This window comes from Caloenas nicobarica, chromosome 5 (assembly GCF_036013445.1).
Source record: "Caloenas nicobarica isolate bCalNic1 chromosome 5, bCalNic1.hap1, whole genome shotgun sequence".
NCBI lineage: Eukaryota > Metazoa > Chordata > Aves > Columbiformes > Columbidae > Caloenas > Caloenas nicobarica.
In genome coordinates this window covers 28150187-28173123 of record NC_088249.1, presented here as the reverse complement: position 1 = coordinate 28173123, position 22937 = coordinate 28150187, and the positions used below count along the sequence as shown (strand labels likewise).

Sequence of the window (22937 nt, the reverse complement as noted above, 5' to 3'; positions counted from 1 at the left end):
TGAGGTACGCACCATTGTAATTTTGTACTCAGCCAAACTAAGGCAGGCAAATATAAACCTCTCACTATAACAAGATCTAGTTCTTCATGACTCTGTCTTCTTCTAAGTGAATTTCTACTACGTATGCTTATGTTAAATAATTTCTCAAGTTACCAAACCAAAATGTGCACATAACACTGGTACTTGAGACGTTGCACAAGATCTATCCAACGAACTAGATTAGACTGAAAATTCCGATCCTTTTCTTTCCAGCCAGCTCCAGGGCTGTGTTGGCATGTACTACATCCAGAGAAAACTATAAACACCACCACTTACTTGGAGACAAGAAAAAAGTCTGGAAGTTCAAGGATTAGATGATCTTAGTGAAAGCACTCTGCCTAGGGACCTCTTCTACTCGGAGATAAGGCCACTGTTTCTATTTGCAACATTTGAAAAGCAACTCTTCTTGCTTATAGAGGCTGTGTAATGGCAAGGAGCAGTGGCATTGTTGTAGCCTCAAGGTGCTTACCATTGTAATTTTGATTCATCACCAGGAGAACTCTCTGCCACTTATTGACAACTGTGGAACTTAACTTAACACTTGCAAATCCATAGGTAGGCAGACTGTGCAAGCAGTGTTCTTCTAGCCTTTGACTTCACAATACTTGCTTATTGACCCTCCTCTAGTCAATATCCCAAATTTACAGATGGTGAATCACTGACTTCAGGAAGTGCCTGTACTGAGATTACAAGGAAATTCTGTTGAAAATTTAAATAGGGGGAAAAAAAGAGTCCATTCTCTCTGACAACATGAATTAGGCTAAATTTGGAAGTCTCTCAACTGCTTCATGAGGAGGAGAAACTGATGATAGAGTCAGATATTCTTCATGCAGTCCTGTTATTCATAAATAATAGATAAAGTCTCCCTTTCCAGTATACAGGAAGAATTTTTGTTTAGAAATTCAAGCCTGTCTCCTCCAGCTCTCAGTGAGAAAACTTTCTTTTCGGGTTTCTCCTAAGGTCAGGTTCCCAAGGGCTTATGTCCTATTCTTTTGTACCTTATATCTACCCGTTTCTATGGTGATTCTCACTCTTTATTGTTTCGCGCCAACACTCATTTCTGCTAAAACAAAGTTCCTAAAAACTCTATGATTCCAGGTATCCTGACGTGCCTGTTTTAGGTTGAAGATGGCTATTTTGTCTACTGAGTCCGCTCATAGTGTCCACTGAGTTGTTTTGGTTAAACTGAGAGAGTACACCATTAAACGAGTACCAATTAATAATACTAAATTGAAAGTATTGTTAATCAGTATACAGACCTCTGAAATAGTATGAAGACAGTAGCAATTTTATTATGCCACTGTAGCTTTGCTAGTACAACTTTGTTCATGAGCATCTGAATGCAGAATGCCACTAATATGCCATCAATATGGGTGCACCAATGGAAAATTATGCTGGAGTTCTGCAGTGTAGAAAAGCAATAGTTAAACCTGTTCAAGCATGATTGGTTCCACATATTTCCTGGGTTTGCTGAGGTTTTTTGTCTTAGCCATAAACACTGATCTTTAATTGCGTCAAATTCTCAGCCTTGGCATGAGTGAACTCCCACCAACTTGCATGGGCATGTATCTGAGGTAGCATGCCAGGATTTGCTCTTTTCTGAAGTAGGTGTGCATGGCAACATGGTGGGTTTGGGTAAAGCTAGGAATGTTTTTCTAAGAGTTTCATAAAGGGCTTGTGTTATATTCTTTCACAAAGAAAATAATATATTCCTCTGAAGTAAAGGTGAGACCGAAATGACATTCAAGGGCAAAAAATCCTGTCATGTAACCTCTTGACAGATGAAAAGAAAACTACAAAGCAGCAAAAACAACAGTCAGTAAAATATGCCATGTAGCCAGGTTTTCTCATCACAAAAACAGAAAAAAAAGCCCAAATAAACAACTTAGAATATAGGTCTGTGATTGTAAACCTATTTGGGTGACAACATATTTTGATATAAAAATGTTAGAAATGTTTTTCTGCTCTCTAGTAATATTTAACAGGCTTCTCCAGCAAACGAGAACCAGGCATGTAGAAAGCCATATGAAGATACAGTGGCAAAAAAAGGAGGCCGCTACTTCCGTAGAGGCTGGAACACTGATAATGGGTAGTGTGGTAGCAGTGATACTCCCAGCACAGCACAGGGACTAAACATGCTGAGTCGCATTTTTTGCCTTGATCTGTGATAGAATTTAGTTCCTGCAGGCCTTGTGTGGACATGGCTCATCTTCTGTCCCAGCCTGGCTTGTCTGAGCCGACTGGAGTGTGGTGGAGGGGCTGGAGCCTTTCACTCTTTCTTTTGGCCATCTGGCAGCTTACCAAGAAAGACAGAAGACCCTCACAGGACTCATGTACAGGCATGACTGACCCCAGAGTGTTATGTAGCATCACCAAGTGACATTTAAATAGTAGAAGAATGGTTAGAGAATAGCCAATTTCTCTGACTTTTTAAAACACTTCTGCTACTAGTAGGGACTAATAGTTTTCAGCTGGGCACCCCATTAAAATATCACTGCCGTTATTTCATCTCTTATTTAGAAGATGTGCCCACAAAACTGCTATCACGATAAAGAAAATTATCAGTTTTAAAACCTGGATATGACAATCTTTTCCTCTGGACTTTTACTTCTGAGCATTATCAGAGAACTTCAAACATCATCATAAATACAGGTACCTGAGCAATGGTGGAAGCTCAGTTGTTCCCATAAGATCCAGCCTGCACCGAGACCCTTGCAGGTGACACCTGTGACTGCAGAGAGCAGGGATGAAGTCCTGCAGAACAGGAATCTATACGTACAACCACCCATGCAGGACCCTGGCAATACCTGTAAGCATCTACAACACCTAAAAGAAAAGCACAAGTTCTGCATGTGCAGGATTGAGCATATTATTTCATCAAGGGAGGCAATAATAATTGTAAAATGAAGCAAGAGGAAGTATGAACCACAGTTTTGGATCTTATTTTCTCAGGAAATAAACATGTACCTTCTGCTTTTAACTGCAATTATAACAAATAGGTATGTTAATGATCAGTTTCTCTAGTGATCTGAGACAAAGCATACTGCTTCCAAATATTTTGAGACCATACTGTAATGTGCAGGTCACTTCAATATTATGCACATGGAATATTATGCATATGCTCATGCATATTGAAATATTGGTGTTGGGAAAGGGGGACAGTTTTCTTGTTGGCTATGGGGCCCCATTTAGAAAAGGAACTTAAGTGAAGCAGAGGTGAAGTGGGTACTGTACACCTGACTGTTTCCCTCAGCAGAAGTACTTGGCATGCTTGCATTTTTCAAAAGACAGACTCATGTTTGTCTTCCTTCAATGTACGCACATTCCTGGAGATGGGGGATGGTTTTCTTTCTTCCTTCCTTCCTTCCTTCCTTCCTTCCTTCCTTCCTTCCTTCCTTCCTTCCTTCCTTCCTTCCTCTCTTTCTCTCTCTCTCTTTCTTTCTCTTCTTTCTTTCTTTCTTTCTTTCTTTCTTTCTTTCTTTCTTTCTTTCTTTCTTTCTTTCTTTCTTTCTTTCTTTCTTTCTTTCTTTCTTTTCTTTCTTTTCTTTCTTTCTTTTCTTTCTTTTCTTTCTTTTCTTTCTTTTCTTTCTTTTCTTTCTTTTCTTTCTTTTCTTTCTTTTCTTTCTTTTTCTCCTGTCCCCTATGTCCAGTTGAATTTGGATAATTTGTCCACAGCAACTGAAGGATATGTTGCAGGAGAAGGAGAAACAGAGTTTTTATTTATTATTGTAAAAGCGCTTTTTTAATGTTAGTTCCTTTAAAAAATATAATGGTATGTAAGGGTTACATTGTAGGCCTGTTTCACCAGCACAAAGTATCTGGACTGGAGTAGCATATGCAAATGAAGCCAAAACAGAGAATCATTGTTTAATAAAATTTGCTGCAGAAAAAGCAAAACTATCAGTGTTTTAGTAAAGGGAACAAATGAAAAAATGCATTTTTGAGACTTTTCCTTAAAGAGCAGTGGGGTTGAGGAAATGACTTTGTTTGGCTTAATAATCTTATTTCTTTCCATTAACATTTTCAGCAGATTAGCTGTTTAACCATTAAAAACCAACCCTACAAGCATTTAAGTGCACACCTAACTTTGCTCACATTAGTTATCCCACTGAAATGAGAATACTGTTCTGAGCAAAATAGTTCAGGCTTCAAATTAGGAATAGCCAAAGTCCTTAAAGCAGCACTTTCAAATACATTAGAATTAGTTCAACCTTTCGCTCTTCTGACTCTGTAATTTAATTGATTCTTGGTTTAATTATTTTAGAAACTTTTCATGCAACAGTAAATACTTCCTAAGTGTTGTTTATCTAGTGGTAATATTTTAAAACTAGGAATATGCATAATATTGTGCATCTTTTTTGTTCTTGTTACATCGTGACTTTTTACTTGCTTGCTCAAAACTATTTACCTTCTTTTACTGTGAACCATGTGACCATCAAGGCCTACTCTAGATGTAGTGGTATTTAGTGACTTTATAATGAAACAGTCACTCTGACCTGCTTTAAAGGTGCCTGTTTTTAGAAGCATGACATATACACACACATGCATGCAAATATATATGCATGTGTGTATTTATACACACACAGTCTTGCACATATAAAAAACAAGTTTCTAAATTCCATTAAATTTAGTGCAATCAGTTGCAACAGCTGGCATCCAAAGAATTTTTGCCAGATAGAATGCGTGTTTGTAGCGTATTTTGTCACAGACTTCAGCAAGGTCAGGGCTTAAGAGTGAAGTTACAGGGCTCACCCCACTGAAATCTGAAGCTCTGTAGCCCACTCAAAACTTCTCTTTAATTGCGGTACGTCTTACATGTGGAGATTGGCACGTCTGTCTGTGACAGCCCCCTTTCTTGTTGGGTATTTGTAGTTCAAGAAGTGATATCTTGAATCAGGCTAGGTAGAACATCCTTTGGCATGTGTAAGTGAAAACTCTGTAGGAGAGCCACATTCATCATTAACCGAAATGGGATAAAAAAAATGTTGCAGCTCTCACACAAGTTTTCCCAATTGGAAATATCAGTAAAAGATTTGTCTGCTTTGTGTAAAAGATGCATTATGCAGTACTATACAGTTCTTTGGAATGAAAACCAAGACAGACTAGAGAAAAAACAATGACATTTTTCCCTGGTAAAGTGAGCAATCAGAATTTAGCTCTGAGACCAGCTGACACAATATTGTACCCTCCATCTTCTGTACACCACCAAGTAAAGGATCAGTTTGTGGAATTTTAAATGTTTTGTTGGCAAGACCTAGTAATCTGTTACTATCATGAAGATTCTAATCCCCTAGCACCCTCCCTATGCACTGAGCAGCCTGATGAGGAGACATCTGACATGACAAAATAGTCTTCAGTGATTCCTGGTTTTAACCTTGGTACTACTGTCAGTGCAAACACAGACTGGAGTGACACTGCCTTCCATTCTTCACTTGAGAGTTTTATTCAAGAGTTTGTATGGTACTGCTCTCTACAACAACTACCTCAATGTCTAAAGTCTCCTTCTTGTTTGAGCAGCTTGCTAAATTTTGTAAAAAAGAAAGGGAAGATATATACCTCCACTAAAAATGCCAAATACAAAATGTTTGTGACTTAAAACGCATGGTTTGTTTCAAAGTTTAATCTTGGTCTGTACTTGGAAAGCGCTGCAAATATAGCTGATAACTACAGTTGTACTTCAAGGGAGATGATGCTTTTAAGAAAAGTAGTAATTCACTAATATCAATTCACTAATTCACTAACATCTACCTAAGAGCCTTTGGAAGCACAGGAACAATCAGAAGGAAAAAAAAATCAAATCCTTTACCATCATAGCTATGCCTGCAAAACTTCTGAGTATATACGAGGCCTCAGAAAAGCATGTGCATTTGAAGAACAAAAGATGGGCTTTGAAGTGAGGAGCACTCAGTGAAGATGAATGGGCTGAGGTCCATCTGACATGCAGAACAAACAAGACAGCCAAGTGCTGATTTACAGGGGGAAGGTTATCTTCCTGACCAATAAGGACCAAATGTTTTGGTTTTGAGAAACAAAATCAGATTCTATGGAACATAAAATCCTTGGAACTTGCTGCTGATTTCCTGCCTTCAGGGATTTCTTTTTGCAGCTGGCAGAACCTTAAAACAGTAAAATTGTGCAGTTTAGGAAGCTTTTCAAAGCAATGTCTTCCTAATGCTAAGTACAACAGAGTCATAAAACGTGTCACAGAGAAAATGAATAATTGTAGTTTTCTTGTTTTATCTAGCAGATTTTCAAACTAACTTAATTTAATTGCTGTCATTCTCTTGCACCAGTTTTTTACTTGGAGGTTGGTTAAGGGTCAGATACAAGTGGGAAACTGGGTCTAAGTAAGTACAAGCCAGGAGCCACTATGAAAATATGGCAAACTGGCAAATCCAAACATGGATTTCTGAACTCCATAATGTACAGAACTGCTCTGATAGCTGTAGTTGTCTAGCAAATGGGTGTTTTCATGGGAATTTAACATTTAAGCTATCTCTACCAACATCTCACACGGAAAAAAGAAAAAAAGGACTCTGACAAATTTACTTCCTGAAAGCTTTGTGGTAGGTATATCCACAAAGAGACACTAGCCTTTAACATTAGACATGACAGATTCTCAAAATCCCCAAAGCCTCCTAACCTGCCAAGGAGGAAAAAAATTTTTGGTGCCCATATTTCTGCCCATGATTATGTGCAGTATCTTAACACAACTTCAGTACTCGGGGACCTCCCTTACAAATAAGCCCAGTGAAGCATGAGGACACAGATTTGTCTTACATGCAGAATGTCTTGGTGTATCCAATATATTAATAATCTTATCACCCTGCTGAATGGCAGATAGCTACTCTGGACAATTTGGAGAAAATAGTTCTTTCTTATGTCAGTTGAGTGTTTTAGCCATTGGTCTACTGGACAAACTGGGATGCGATAGCCTTGTATCTCACACAAAACCAGTGCAACCTATATCCACAATTAAATAAACACTGTAGCAGGGATTCGGACCTAACTGTGCCTCTTGCCAGTCAAATGTGCTGAACATTGCATTGCAGGATAAAATTCTCCTCGCCTATCTATGACCCAATTAATATTTAATTGTTTTATGCAAAATGAAACAGAAGAAGCTGGCTTCTTTACAGAATAGCATGTAGGTAGGTCTTGTCTTGAGAGAATGAGAACCTAGTTCATGTCTTTTATGCCCAGTCTGATGAAGTGTTCCACGTCCAAAATCAGTGCCCTAACTATTGAGCTGTTGGAGAATATCCCGTGATTTCTCACAGAAGGGCTGAGCAGCTTTAGTTCCTACTTGAAAGAGAAAGTTCCCAGCTGAGAATCGAAGTCAGAGATACGTGCCTTCCTCTGCACAGTCAAGCTTGTCCAAGTCTTGATGAGTCTAAGTCAGCATCTAAGTTGTGTACAACTGCACTTCATTGGACTACAGCCTCATTTTATCTGCTTGTATTTCAATAAATTCGTAAGTTTGTTGTGATTTAGATTGCTGTTTGGCATGTGATCAAATCTGTATTTGGAAAGCAAAACTTGCTCCAAGAAAGCTCGAGAGAGTGAGAGATCATAGTTGAAAGGGATTTTTTTGAAATATTGCTTGTTTTTCTGGATACAGTGATCATTGTTCAGCTGTTAGGATGATTTAAACTACACAATTCTACATTAGTTAACAGTTCTATTACAAGATTTATTATATGAGCAAAGTGTTGCCTAAAATGGAGGTCTCTCAATAAATAGAAAAAGTAAAATTAATTTGTGCTCAGTCAACCAGCCCCCAAATCAGGGACAACTTCTTTCTTATTTTGAGGAGTTTAAGGTGAGCTGGTACTTCTGGGCACTTGACACACCACATTTGAGTGAGAAATGTTGTCAAGGTGTTCTTCCTTTCCCACATGTGTTTCTAGAGGAACAATTCTTGATACTATATGCTTTGAGTCATAATAGCAAATTTTACTAGAAAGTTACAAAAGTCTTTAAAAAAGGCAAATTAAGTTTAGCTCAATTATTTATCAGCCCTTTCCCAGAGAAAGGTGTCACCACAGAGAATATTTGAAATTCATGTAGTGTTTGATTAGACTGATTGATTGTTCTTATGGCTGAAGATATTAACATTCATTAGTCTTACTTACTGGTCATTAGTACTGCCTTTATTACAAGTAGAGAATAAACAGAAATTCATATAAAAATTCATCGAGTCTTGTGATTTCCAGTGCATTATATCTGTTGTTTTAAGGCTGACAACACAAAAGTTTCATATAAACATTTCCAAAATCCTTTAATAAATCCTTTATATCTTAACTCTCTTAAACTTAAGCAGGCTAAGAGAGATACTCATATATCCAACATAATAAAGTGCTAATCACGTGTTTTTTACTAACACACACTTCTGTGACTCTGCAGAATGGTTAAAACTCATTACAGATAAAATGACTAACCATAAATAATCACTATTAAAGTCAAATTTCTATATTATATTTTGACAGCAAATAAGAAAAAAAAAAGCCCTAAGAAGACTAAGAAATCATTCAAAATTTAATAGGTTTCAGTGTAGTTGATCGTTTTAATGGTACAAAAAACATAACAAAAAAACCCCCAGAAAACAATTAGTAATCATTGTTCCAAAAATGCACTTTACTCTCATTAATGTACTTATATTATTTCAGTGGAAGCACATTTAAAGTGCAGCTGTAAATATTTTTAATCTTTGACTTTTTGTTTTTGGTTTTGGTTTTTTTTTTACAGGAGCCTCTGAATGTTATTGATCCCAGTTTGATGGACCTAAATGGTCCAAGTGAGGATGCACTCGAATGGGATGAAACTGACATAAGTAATAAGCTGATCAGTATTCATGAAGACTTAAGTGATCCTGATCAGGAACTCAAGAAGGATGATCAAAGCCAGAAACCTGCTTCAGGAGAATGTGGTGATAATGATGTGAATGAAGATGAAAGTATCAGTGACCATGGAAGTCCTCTTTATTGTCCCAGCATTACTTCCCTTCCAAATCCTCACATCTATCAAGTCTATAGTCTTCATAATATTGAATTATCAGAAAAAAAACACATGCCTTTTTTGAAGAAAACATCCAAACTCTCCAATGTTACACAGTCTAACATTTTAAACAAAAGTCTTAGTAAAGACTCGCCATTTTCATCTACCAAATCCCTGCCAGACCTAATAGGGGGGACCACACTGGCAAAACCTTATAACTACATGTATCAGAGTGGAAACATAAGCCGGCATTCTGAGAGTGAGAGTGGGATAGTGAGTGAATGTGATACAGAAACTACAAATAATTCAGAAATTTTTTTGGTAAATGATATTGAAAGCACTCAGAGTAATCCTGAAATTGGGCATGCAGAAATTCAAGTGGATGATATAGTCAATGTAATAAGACAGAAGATGAAGCAAGATGAAGAGGACCATGCTAGTCTCTCAGATGATTTCCAGTTGGCACCTTCTGCATGTTGTGGAAATGAAAATGATGCGGATTTGGACAGCATTACCATGCATAACCCTGTTGGTCCAGAAGAATTGCAAGAAAAACATGACATGTTTACATTTTATGATTACTCATACCTTCAAGGCTCCAAATTCAAATTACCAGTGCTAATGAAACAATCACATATTGAAAAAACACATACAGAGGGCAGTTTGTTTCATGGCTTTTGTTTTGATAAAATACCTGGTAAATCTGAACATAAGCCTGGAGAGTCACAACCAGACGGGTTTATTCATGACCATACTCAGGCAACTATCCCTGGAGAATCAGATCCCAATTCCTGTAAATCTGCAGAAACTGTAAGAAAATTAACTGTTATAGAGAATGCAAGACCGGTTTCAACTTTATCTTGTAGTTCTTCATTAGAATCTCTGTCTGTAGTAGGTGATTTGTTCAGCTCAGGTATTTTTAAAAGTGGAGATGGTCTTCAGCGAAGCACCTCTTTGGAGAGCTGGCTGACTTCCTACAAAAGCAATGAAGATCTTTTTAGTCATCATGACTCGGGAGACATAAGTGCAAGCAGTGATTCTGTTGGGGAGCTGAGCAAAAGGACATTAGATCTTTTGAATCGCTTAGAAAATATTCAGAGTCCTTTAGATCAAAAGATAAAGCGCAGCATCTCTGATATAACACTCCAAAGTAGCTCTCAAAAAATGTCTTTTACTGGACAGCTGTCTCTAGATATTGCATCCTCAATCAATGAAGACTCAGCAGCTTCTCTCACTGAACTCAGCAGCAGTGAGGATCTTTCTCTCTGCTCGGAAGACATTGTATTGCACAGAAACAAAATACCAGATTCAAATGCATCATTTAGAAAACATCTTAATAGGTCTGTAGCTGATGAGAGCGATGTCAATGTCAGCATGATTGTTAATGTCTCCTGCACCTCTGCTTGCACTGATGATGAAGATGACAGTGATTTGCTTTCAAGTTCCACCCTTACCTTAACTGAGGAAGAGCTAGGTATCAAAGATGAAGATGATGACTCCAGTATAGCAACTGATGAGGATATTTATGAAGAATGCAATTTAATTTCAGGACTTGATTATATAAAAAATGAACTCCAAACTTGGATTAGACCAAAATTTTCTTTGACAAGGGAGAAAAGGAAAAGTAACCTCAGTGATGAAATCCAGCGCAGTAAAGAAGTTAGTAATGAGACATCAAAAGCAACAGATACATTAAGCATTGAAACACTATTGAATGGTTCTGTACAGAAAATATCAGAAAATAATGGCAACAGTAAGAATGTACCACGTGACCATGAAAAAGGAACAAAAAGTCATGTGATGAAAGATATCTCTCGGGTTGTGAAGGATCCGCTTGTGGATGATATGGAGAATGGCAACGTTGAAAATACTCTTGGCAGTCAAAAGGAAGGTCTCTTTAGAACATCGGCAGCTCCCAAAACTCATGCATCACTTGATGTCAAAGAAGCTGAAAATGAATGTGTCTGTGAAGCATTCACAGACAGTTCAGATGATTCACATATGGATGGCAAGGAGACTGTTCTGTTGTCAGATGGATTCAGAAACCCTCCAAAAGAATGTCAAAGTCACCTTCAGCCTGATCATCACTCTGTTGCTTCCTCTCCTGCTAAAAAGCCTTGTCTTGAATCTTCCTCAGAAATTAATTGTGTAGACATACAAGATACAGCTTTACAAACATCCTTATCTAATGGTCAACAACGTAGAATAAGCATCACTGAACAATCTACTGATTGCTCTACAGCCTTGAAATCCAATGAAGCAGAATGCAACTCCTCAGCCAATGGTCTTGATTTGTGCTGTAACTGTGAATCTGCTGCTTTTGATAAAAGAAACATGGAAGATGGCTCAGTACACAATTTTGTGAGGGAGATAATAGACATGGCATCAACAGCTTTGAAAAGTAAGTCACAACCTGAAAGTGAGTCATCTGCGCCAGCTTCATTAGCACAGATCAAGGAAAAAGTATTGGAGCATTCTCACAGACCCATTCACCTAAGAAAAGGGGACTTCTATTCTTATCTTTCACTTTCTTCTCATGATAGTGACTGTGGAGAAGTAATCAAATACATAGAGGAGAAGAGCAGCACTCCTGTGCCACTGGACTTCACAGATGAGAGAGAAAATATTGAATGCTTTTTTGAAGCCTGTCCAGAGGAAGAACGAGTAGAGAAGCAGCAATCCATTTCTAATGGTACTCCTGAAGCACAAATTGAGCAGCAGCAAGCTATTTCTAACCCTATTTCTGAAACATCTCCAGAGTCATTAAGTGAAGTGACTCTAGAGCCATTAAAAGAAGTTAAAACTTCATATGCAGGCAGGGATTTGTCTTTCTTATGTGATGATGACAATGATATAAATGTCCCCAACGCTAACAAACAAAGTGCATCAAACAATTTGAAAAATGCTGCTGCCGATTTGCTGATTTCAGATGGGCAAACTGAAAGTTTGGAAAAGAATTATCCAGAACTTAACACTAAAAAGAGTAGTGCAGGAACTGAAGAGCCCAAAGGATGTGTTGCTGCTTCTGAAGAGGCTTCAGCTATAGAGTCTCAGTTAAAGGCTGGCCATTCACGGAAAAAGGATGTTTTGCATCAGAACAGTAAAACTCTTACTTGTGAAGAAAATCTCCTGAATCTTCATAAGGAAAGACATATAAATATGCACAGATAGAATGTAACCCTCTTCAGGCACATACATTGTCCTAAAAACAGGTACGTACTCTACAAGTTGCACATTCTTTTTTTTTTTTTTTTTTTTTCCTTTTTTTTTTCTTTTTTTTTTTTGTACACCACCCAGGGCTTCTGGTTTATGATAGTGCTATAGCATTTGTTTTGATTACACTATAATCCAAATTTACATGCCACTGGTCAACAAATGCAGTGAATACAAACTGCTTCTTGTCCTTTGGCTTTTCACTGACTGGAGCTCCTCCTATCTGGAACAAGGCTGCTATCTTGCAGGACTTGGGAATTCTTCAGAAATAATATTTCTGTGTCAGCCTCCTCTTCCCTTCTCAACTGAACTGTGGAATGAGAAACCAGCTCTATTCATTGATCCCCTTCTCCACAGTCAGCTGGCCTCATGGAGTGTTCAAAAACACTTGATGAAGCTGAACTCCCAGTTTTACAAGAATTCTGGTGACTAGTGAGTTGGAGTTCTACAATATTTCCAGACAAGACATGCAGAATAGCTAAGCAGACTGGAGAAGAAATAGAGAGATAAGAAGTCATCTCATGATGTCAGTTCATCATCATTTAAGTTCAGGAAGCCATTATTAGGAACACAATTATTACAGCACTGTGTTAGGACAAAAGTTGATGTTACCAATATAGGAAATCTTTACAACATCATTAAAGAGTATAATGTGAGAGTAATGTAGAATAAAGACCTGAATACCAAGCTTTGGTTCTATTTTGTGGTAAGCATTTTGAAACATAAGTAAAATGGTGGAACCTAAGATGGAAAGGTGGCTCTGATCTCTTCCAAAATTTGAAAGTGGTTCAGATGTGGAGTTTCTGACCTCACATAAATGTCTAACAATAACTGCACATTTAACAACAAAAGAAGATCTACAGAGCAACGTCTGGATCAAACTCTAGCATGTAGCACTGCTGCTTTGAGTCTCACTAGATGTTTGGTGACCCAAAAGCCAGAAGAGCTGTATAGAATGCCATTAATCTTTGGAAACACTCCTCCAGTAGACCAGGGCCGCAATGGCAACTCCAAGTGCAACTCCAATTCCAAATGCTGCTGCTTGCCAGAAGCTGTAGCAAGGGAATTTCCAACAAAACACAAGGCTAAACATGGGACCAGGTTTCCCCAAGAAGTTCTGGAATCTCTGTCCTTGGAGATTTTCAAAATTCGAGTCAACGTGACCCTGAATAATCTGATCACCTTTGAAAACAGCCTTCCTTTGAGGAGGAGGCTGGACCAGATGATGTTCAAGTTTCCTTCCAACCTACATTATGCTATGATTCCATGATGTTGCTAGGAGAAAAGGCTGTTATTCATCACTGGCCATGAAAACTACTGGTACTTTCCTACTGCAAACTATGTAGCTGTATCGGAGGATCTGAGCCTATTTATATGAAGTAGATTGCTTTGCTGCTATTAGGTATCTAACTTCTGCATTTCTGATTTTGCTATGTTATATTACTATGCTTTTGGCTTTTCTTTTGCACATATGTGTGGTTTACCCAACATTCACACATTCACATATGTATAAATGTCTAGCAAAGTCTTTAGGTTACGACAACACTAGTCTACAGCTTGCCACTCTTTCGACACATATCTATTTGAATAATGCATTATCTTGGAACTATCATAACAAAGAGGATAGTTCTTGAATGGCTTTGAAATAAGCTATCATGACCTGTTGATTGCCAATAAGGTTAATACTTGGACATATCCAAACAACTGGAGAAGCAATGGAAATCAACTGGGAATTACGAAACTCATAAATGTTACCATATATTCAAGAATTACACTAAAAGGATTATATGTATATGGAAGCCTCTATTTGGAAACTGAGATGATGGCAAAAGTCTGAGGTTGATACGTGACAATTATGTAAACATAAGCCTTTCCTAAATTACTGTTTTATTAGTTTTCTCTCTTTTTTTTAACTCATTTTTATTATACTAATTTGAGGAAGACTACTCACTATAGTGAATCCAAGTTTATTATTGTGCTCATACTTTCACTGATGAAAATAATGTCTTTTCAATTCAATAGTACTTTTCCTCTGAGGATCTCAAAATACTGTCTAAACTTTCCCTCACTCTTCAAAACTTCATAGTTACTTGGTAGCCAGATGTCTTTTTCATAAGACTGGGATATGACAAAATGCAGTTGGTGTAAGAGCTAAGATTGGACCTACAGGATGGAGATATTAAGAAATGCCCACAGTACAATAAAATGTGATGCAGAGTCTGTATGCAACAACTTAATAGGGTTATGTTATAGTTTAATTTTCGCCCAGGAGTTGACAAATATTTCTTACGGTAACAAAGCCCTTCACACTACATCCGACTTTACTTTTAGGAAGATGTACTGGTTCTTAACTGATACATATAGCACTGCTTCCATGGAAATTACGTACTATGTTATATCCAGTAGCAAAGCCCTAGGATACATACAGTTTATCTCTGGCACATCAGAAAATGAAAATATGAGCTGCTAGATTTAGTTTCACTAAAGCCTGAGCTCCCTTCCCCCATTCACGAGCTTGGTGCTTTAACTTCATCTCTCATGCTATGGGGAATGAATTACAGAAGCAATCTATCCTAATTTGTTAACTTATTCAAATAACAGTTATTATACTTAACTATGCTAAAGATTATCTTTTTGGTGGCAGATTGTTTATTTTTTGATGAGCCTAATTACTGATTTTCCAAAGGTAATTTACATTTATTACTAATACATCTTTTAAAATGTGACAGATAAATGTTGTTCCCATAAGTGTATTATGAAAAAAGTTACTATTTAAAAACACATTATTTAATTTGAAAGATAAATGGCAAACACCATTATTTTTCCTGTAGCACCTGTGCTGTAAGCTCATTTAAATGTGTAATTCCATGTGTAGCTGCAATACTTAGAGAAAAATAATCTATAGTATATGTGTACCTTAAAAGCATACTGAGAATTCGAAGCTGAAAAATACATAGTTTCAAAAGCAGTTTTATTTTATACTAGTTTAGTATTTACCTTGGCTGTACAGGAGCATAAAAGTAACAGTGAAGAAAATATTTTTGCCAAATGTTACAATTCTGTTATTTAGCAGTGTGCTCCAAAAAATTCCCATTATGGGAAAATAATAACAATTCTATAGTCAGGCTTAAAAACATTTCTGTCAGCACTGACTAGTCTCTCATATGAGCCAGAATGGAATTCTTCAACAGAGGTGCTCATAAAGCTATGCTGATTTTATTTATCAAGTAAGGGACATCTTGAAAGAACTGTCTGTATATGAGATCATGCGATTTGCTGTCAGTGTGACCCATGACTCACTAATGGGATGGTATTTTTTAGTCACATATTCAATACCCATAAAGATCAATACATTAAGGAGGTTTATGTAACGTGTCCAAAGTCTTTTGTAGAGGATACGTTGGAATTCTGTGTGCAATCTGTTAGTTCTTACAAGTAAGTCCAAAAGCTATTTCCTTCCTTTTGTGCAAAACTGGTAATTTAAACTTAAGCTTCAACTTAATGTAGGGGAAAAATATTTTACTTGGGCTTAAGAAAACTAAGTTGGCTTTATTTGACAGTGCTGCAATGTTAGCCAGAATATCCTGCCACTTACTATAGCCAGGAGGAACTCAGGACTGGTACTGAGGCAGCCTGACTGTTATTTCCTACTCAGCAACAGATTTTTTTGTATGACTTATTCCTTCCTTGCCTCAGTTTCTTTAGCAACAAAATAATTAGAATAATGATCAATGAGACCTGTGAAGTGTGTTTTATTCACTGAAAAGTGTTTTGAGATCCACAGATAAAAAATGATACATAAATGCAAGGGACTGTTAACTAATTATTTGTTACAGGAGAAAAATAATAAACAAGTTTACACAATGGGTAATATGTAATAATTTACTTTTAGAGACTAGAACTACAAGAATAATCTAAAATATTTCCTGTTTTTTTTCTAGAGGTTTTTATAGGAGGTAGATACTATAATGTTTCTTTACAGAGTTTAAAAGTCTGACTTTTTAGCTCCTTACATTTGCTGACTTAAAAAAAATGGAATAGACAGATAATCTTGTATTGTCTGTGAATTACATAATTTTTGAAAAACTTGACATAATCCATCAGTGAGACTTTTCTTACTATAGATACATCAAACTTATGCCAGAGTCATAGAAACCTTTTGATACAATCTTCCCCTTTATTCAGATCAGTTCTTCATTAATTACTAAACAAACTGTTGAACTTTTTCACTATTTTCATGTAAGTATATTTCTGCTATAAATCAGGAGGGGGTCATTTACAGCAAATAAGATCAAAGGAGAAGGTAACGGGATAGATCCAGATATTCCTGCTTAATTTGGAAGGCACATAATGCATATCTGGAGTGCCTCCTAGGAAATGCCTATAAGATGTATTTTGCACTAATCTTTGAGCTGTATTCTGACAGTTATTTCTTCATAATCCTCATCATAAGCCTGTGCTCTTTGATGAATAGTTTAACCCTAAACTCTGAGCTGTATAATTCTATAGTGTGAAAATTTAACTCATTGCTGGTACAAGAAGTGTCTAAATAGCTATATGCAATTTCAAAATATAGTGATGACACTGACAACTCTATTCATGGACCACTTATGTGACAATCCTTTCCCCTTCTCCATTGAAATCTCATGCTATATGTTTACATAAATATTAAAATAAATGATGGATAAATCTTCTCATTGCTTGGCTTTTGAAAATTCCTGTTTTCATTGATCGATGCACTTTGAGTGTGCTGAAGGTAAGTTCACAGGTAAGGATGAAGACAGGATCCAGGGAAAAGCTCAGATTTGATGACTTCCCTTGTTTCTTTAGGAATAAAGTCTTTACAAAAATCAATGAGTTTTCTACATCAATACAATTTTTTACACTAACTTGTACCTCAGGCTGTTAAAAGTTATTGTTTGCCAACTGTATGCTTCTGCATTAAAGGCTCTGGCATGTGACAATTTAATGACTATCTATGGTTGTTCTGGAAGAGCTTTGTTTTGGAAATAAAACTTAATTTTCTGTAACCTACTATTACTTTTTTGTTTCCTTTTAGACACTTGGCTGCAATTCAGGTGCAGGTTCATCCTGTAAACCCTGGGATGACCTCCAATTCCATTGTATCACTGCCTTTCGTTACACTGACTCCCAAGATAAATTTTCTTTCCAAATGTGATTTGTCCATGTTGGCTTTGTGATCAGGCTGCATATGCTAGTCCTATTTCAGTGATCATTTTGTATTGTAGCAAGGCCATTTGCTTTCATATGGATTCCTCTCCCAAGCTACCTCTAATGACCTCCCCTTCCTGAATTGGATGCTCCTGTACTACTTATCACTGATTCCGTTCTTTAAAGTTTTGAAGTTCCACAGAATTCATGATCAGTCGTGTTCATCTTTTCAGAAATGTACCTGTCAGTACTCTTTTATTTTATGTATGAAATTTAATATTTATGTGTATAATGCATAGGTTTATCAAAACTATTTTACTTTTCAAGTGATAATTTTGTTGGATTGCAGCAAAAAGACGTCATCAGCCCTCCTGGCTCAATTCATCTGAAAATTAAGCAATTAAAATAAATGGCATTTTATTTATTTAATTTTAAAATTTAATCTATGCAACACTTCAAGAAACAACTACATGGTGTTGTATATTAGGAACTGTTGACATTCTACTGAATTAAGTACAACATTTTGGTTTTTTATGCTTCTTGAGGTGGTAATGAGAAAAAAGTTTTTAAAAAATGTGTGCCTTGCTGTATTTCTTATACCATTTATTAAAAAGCTGCTTTCAAGGTAAAATTATGTTGGTTTGAAAGAAGGAAATAGCAAGGTTAAGATGTGTGAATAATTTCTGTATATATGTATAACCAAGTGCAAACATTGATGTAAAATGACAGTATAAAATGCTTTCATGTTTGTGATGTCCAGTGATGTGGAAAATATAAGCCTTAAAACCATTAGATTGCATGGTAACTAGAATTGGCATAATAAACATAGTTCATTGGGGAAAAAAAAAAACCACAACAGAACTGGTGATCTCTTTTACCTGCGTTCCAAGAACAGAATACTTTATCAAAGTACAGAAGAATAGGTATTGCAATACAGAAGAATATGTTTGCAAATATTCCCTAGAGATATGCGATTCTATAGCTGGTGAAGATTCGTATTACCTGGCTTAGAGGTAAAGAACTTTTTCATTAAAGATTCAGCAGGTCATTTGGGCCAAACAAGGAGACACAATTATTTAGTAGTTTAAACTAGTATACTGCCAGCTGCAGTGGTGACAATGATCAGGCAACCTTTACAGCAGATCTTTTATTTTTTGGTAAGTAACAGTTTATTGTCTCATTCTTAAAATTTCATTCATTTACATAATTATATTGAATAAGCTTTATATATATTTATAGAGACACTTTTACAGTTGGCTGTTTCAGTGACTCAAACTGTACATTTTAAATGTTTTAACTTGTGCTAAAACTATATTGGGTGGCCAAAATAAGCCAGACAGCTTTATAATCTGTTTCTGCAAACATGGCATTCATCTCCTAAAAACTCTATTGAGAAGCGATATCATGAAAGTTAAAAGGCAAAGAATGCTCTCTCACACCACCTTTAAACATAATTTTTCCAAGTATATAAATGTTTTTACAAAAAGCTTCAACATTCTTCTTCCTTTAAAAAATATGCATCTGATTGACAAGCTTAGCTAGTAGCTTAGAGGAACTATACTGACCAGCTGACATATTCATACAACACTGAAGGAGCAGGTATTTAAAAAAAAAGCTCATGTTTTCCAAATTATTAACAGCTTCTTATTACTGCAAGAGGCATATTATTTATCTCTCAGTTTAAATTTCCACTGCGTAGCCTTGGGTAGGCTATTATGTGGGTAGGGCAAAGAAACAACTCTTAGCTTAAAGTATAAATAAGAAGTAATTATTAAGAGAGCCTTTTGAATCCATTAAGTTTTCTGCTCTCACATATCTTCTATCATGTGACAATCTAATAGATTAGCCTGTAATTACCTAAGATGTATAACTATGTAGCTAAAGATCACTTTAGTGTATTTTAAACATTAAAAAAATATATCATCTGGAATATAACTCCTAATTTTAGTAAAATATTTACAGTGACAATTATGTTCATGTATTAGTTCTTTCAAACATGATTTTTAGAATGATCTTGATGTGGGAATTGAGTTTGGAATCATTCTTTTCTCCATAGCATTTTCTGGTGTATGTTGTATTTTTTTAAACTTACTTTGACTATAGTCATACCTTACATTATGATGACAGGAAAACTAATAAGTCAGAGGCTTTTCAGATCTGTCATCTCACCCAACGGACTGTGCAGAGCTCCATCAATTATTTGTACCATTCTATTAGGCCGTTTGCCACAAATTTGCCTTTTTCCTGGGGGAAAATAGGAATACATGTCAAATCAATAAACCACATATTCATCATACAATATCTGGAATATTATAGGGTCACAACTCAAATTTCTATGGTTCCTTTCTGAGAGATGCTGAACACTTTAATTTAACTAATATTCCCAGATCTATATTATTTGGTCTAATGAGATAAAGTCATCATTTTTATGACTGTGATGCAAGACCCATCAATATCAACTATTCCTTTTTTGGCATGGTTAGAAGGTTTACTCTTTCTTATGTTTATTCTCAAAATATACTGGACTTCGCTGTCCATAAATATTGATTTATAATGGAAGAGCAATCTCTGATATATACTCAACAGGATTTGTTCATGTCTTAGTGCAAGTCATACACATAAGGGTCAGTTGTGCCTAGAACTTGCAAGAAGTTCTAGTGCTAACCCCTGAAGAAAAATATTGGTATAGTGTACAAATAATGTTGATGTACCAATATTACCTCTAAGATCAGCCCTTACATAGATTCCGGTATAGATCCTGTGCCCTGCTGGTGGAATTCTCCTTTGGGGTAGCAGAATACTGCAAGATTTCTGCAGCCTTTACCCTCACCTCAAGTTCCATAGGCTGCTCTTTATTCCACAAAGTTCTGGCTCATGCTTGAATAACATCTGCAATGTGTGAGGAGGCTGTTTGACAGCAATGGCCCTGAAGCGTGGATCTCCTTTTCCTGCCTGCTTCACATTCCTTCCACAGAGAGCCAGAGCTCTTCAGCTCTGAGCAAAGACAATGCACACTAACCCTGGTGGTAAAACACAAGCCTGAGGCTACGATTTAAAAGGTGTTTTGTAATCACAGTAGTTCTATGTACAGGTAGCCTTGTAAACCCTCTTCCCAGTCTTTCTTACGTAATGGTTTGTCTTTCTCCCAAGGTAAGTCAAAGAATTTTTATGGAGCAGAGCCTCTGCACCTTTGTTACAGTAAGATAAATTTAGGTGGCATCTCTATGTCCTTATGGTTGTTTGTAGTGTTCATTGAACATGTGTACACATAAGCATACAAACACATGCAAAGATTCAGAATTGTTCCTGCTTGTTTTACAATAAACTCAAATAGAGACTCGCTCTCAGACAGATGGCAGCTCAGCCTTCCTCCTTGGTGACAGGATCCATGGATGACATAGCCTCCTGCATCACGTATTTCCGAATTTTGTTCCAGTTCCCGTGTTGAGGAAAACAACATATTTTGACTTCAATGTATGAGGTAAAAGGGCTGCTTTTTTTCTTTTGGCCTGAAGACATCAAGAACAATGTTGTAAAGGTTCCTGTGCTGCAGTGCACAGAAAAGGGGTTATGAATGTTTAGGCCAGACTGTACCCGTACTTGACTCAAGAGGATTAACAGGGATGTCAAGTTCTTAGCCAAGTCAATCTCCTTCACTGACAAGTTTCTACAAACTTATTCCACATTATAGCATCACTTTGAGAGGGATTTGGGCCAGCAAGTGACATCCGATCTATTGCCTTCAGTGCTGTGCTTTTGATTTCTCAGAATCACCCTGTGTTTTATACCTTTTCTACCAACCTGAATTGCTTACATTTTTCATGTGACTACTGTTTGCTCAGTAAATACATGCTCATCCCTGATTTTAGAAATGTTTCTAAGGATGAGACCCTAAATGTACTTGGTATTACTTAGGTTTGTGTGCTGGATGAATTCTAAGTGCTTTAAAAAGGGAATTTCAACAGCAAGTAGTAGTATTTTATTTCTGGGGAGTGCAAAAATAAACTAAGTTAAAAATGAAGTCAAGAATTGCATAAGTCAGTAATGTTAGTGTACAAATATTATGGGAATTTTGTAGTAATTGTCAAACTAATTCTTAAAATTACAAGAAGTACAGAATTACATTATGCTTAAAATTAAATGATACTTTATGAAAAGAACAGTTAGCCAAGTAAATATTTTAACTTCTGCCTTATGTTGAGCTCCTATGTCCCTGACATCCTAGGTTTGCAAAGGGAAGTGAAAATAATTTTTAAAACACATACAATTTTTTAAAGATTTTTCTCTTTCCTGTAATTACTGTGAGATTGTTTTAGATGCAGCAAGGATCCAGTTGTAGCATTTTCCAAAGAAACATCATGAGAATGACAGGGGGAGGGAAACATATTTGACAAGATTTCAAGCAATAGCAGAAAAACACAGGCCATTCTTGATGCACTTCATTTACAGACTGAAAAAAAATCAGTCTGGAAGAAGTGATACTGAGCATCAGCCACCTACCCCAAATCTATCCTTATTTTTCAGGAGGATACAAATATTATGGGAAATAACATGCCCTCAGGCAAGGTGGTATGGCAATTTCTCATAAAGGCTACTGTGCCTATATACCTGAACTTCTGTTCTGTAGGTCTTGATTCCAAAGCCTGATGCCAGAATTATATTTAGAGGGCATGGGTTTTGTTGTTTCTTCATAGGGAACATGACCAAGTTTGTGCTGAAAAACATCTGCCTCTAACGAGCTTGAAAATGAAGTTGTAGCAAGTAGATTTTAAATAATATACAATGGCAGACAAAAAATCATAAAAGGAAAAGAAAACAAAAAATCAATCTTTCTGTAAATCCAAGTGGTCCCCTGACATTAGTGTAATCAAGAATACTCTAAGCTGTGCAGGATTATGATAGTTCTATTAACTGATCATTATTTATCCTGACATACTGGTGCCAGACAGATCTACGCCTCTCATAGTTTTTGCTTTACTTACCTCAAAGTAGGGCTTTTCAAAGTGCTGAAAAGATTATGGGAATGTCTTTTCAGTGGTTAAAACTGTGGCATGAATAATAATAAAAAAAAACCCACAACACACAGCTCTGTTGGGTTGCTGAGCATCTATGTCAGCCCAGCTGATCAGTGATGCTTTTGGCCATATTTTGTGGAGGGAAAGTCTTTAAAAAGCTTTTAATGCACATAGAGCTCTATTTTCCACTATTGTATGACCACTAAAGAAAGCTTCGTCTGTAAGGGTAGTTTGCCTTAAATTAGAATGTTTCTCAAGCCTGTTGCTGTTCATCTTACATATTCCTGCATCTCTTATTCTCTGGTCTTCTGAGCTGAACAGTTCCCCATTTGTACCTTTTCTTGCTGCACAATTCAGCAGCTAAAGGAAGGATTTTTAACTTACGTTTGTAACAAGCAATTTACAGGTGACAGTTTGAAAGGTGGGCGAGTGGGAGACAGAACAACAGGGGCTTGGAGTGAAAAGGTGGCTGGTAGAAATGTAATGCAGCGGCTGTGTGAG

General features: G+C 36.6%; 1 protein-coding gene across 4 annotated transcripts in view; it reads left to right on the top strand.

Moving 5' to 3' along the window:
* The window catches only part of AKAP6 (A-kinase anchoring protein 6), a 233361-nt gene extending 214813 nt beyond the window's left edge, over positions 1–18548 (top strand). For 2 of the 4 annotated variants that reach the window (XM_065635372.1, XM_065635371.1), the window contains exons 13-14: positions 8788–12248; positions 17309–18548. In XM_065635372.1, the coding sequence (XP_065491444.1) occupies positions 8788–12207 (3420 nt within the window). In that variant the 3' untranslated portion in view covers positions 12208–12248; positions 17309–18548. The remainder of the gene's footprint in view (positions 1–8787; positions 12249–17308) is intronic. The other 2 variants (XM_065635373.1, XM_065635374.1) reach the window with 1 other exon arrangement.
* Positions 18549–22937: the final 4389 nt, after the last annotated feature.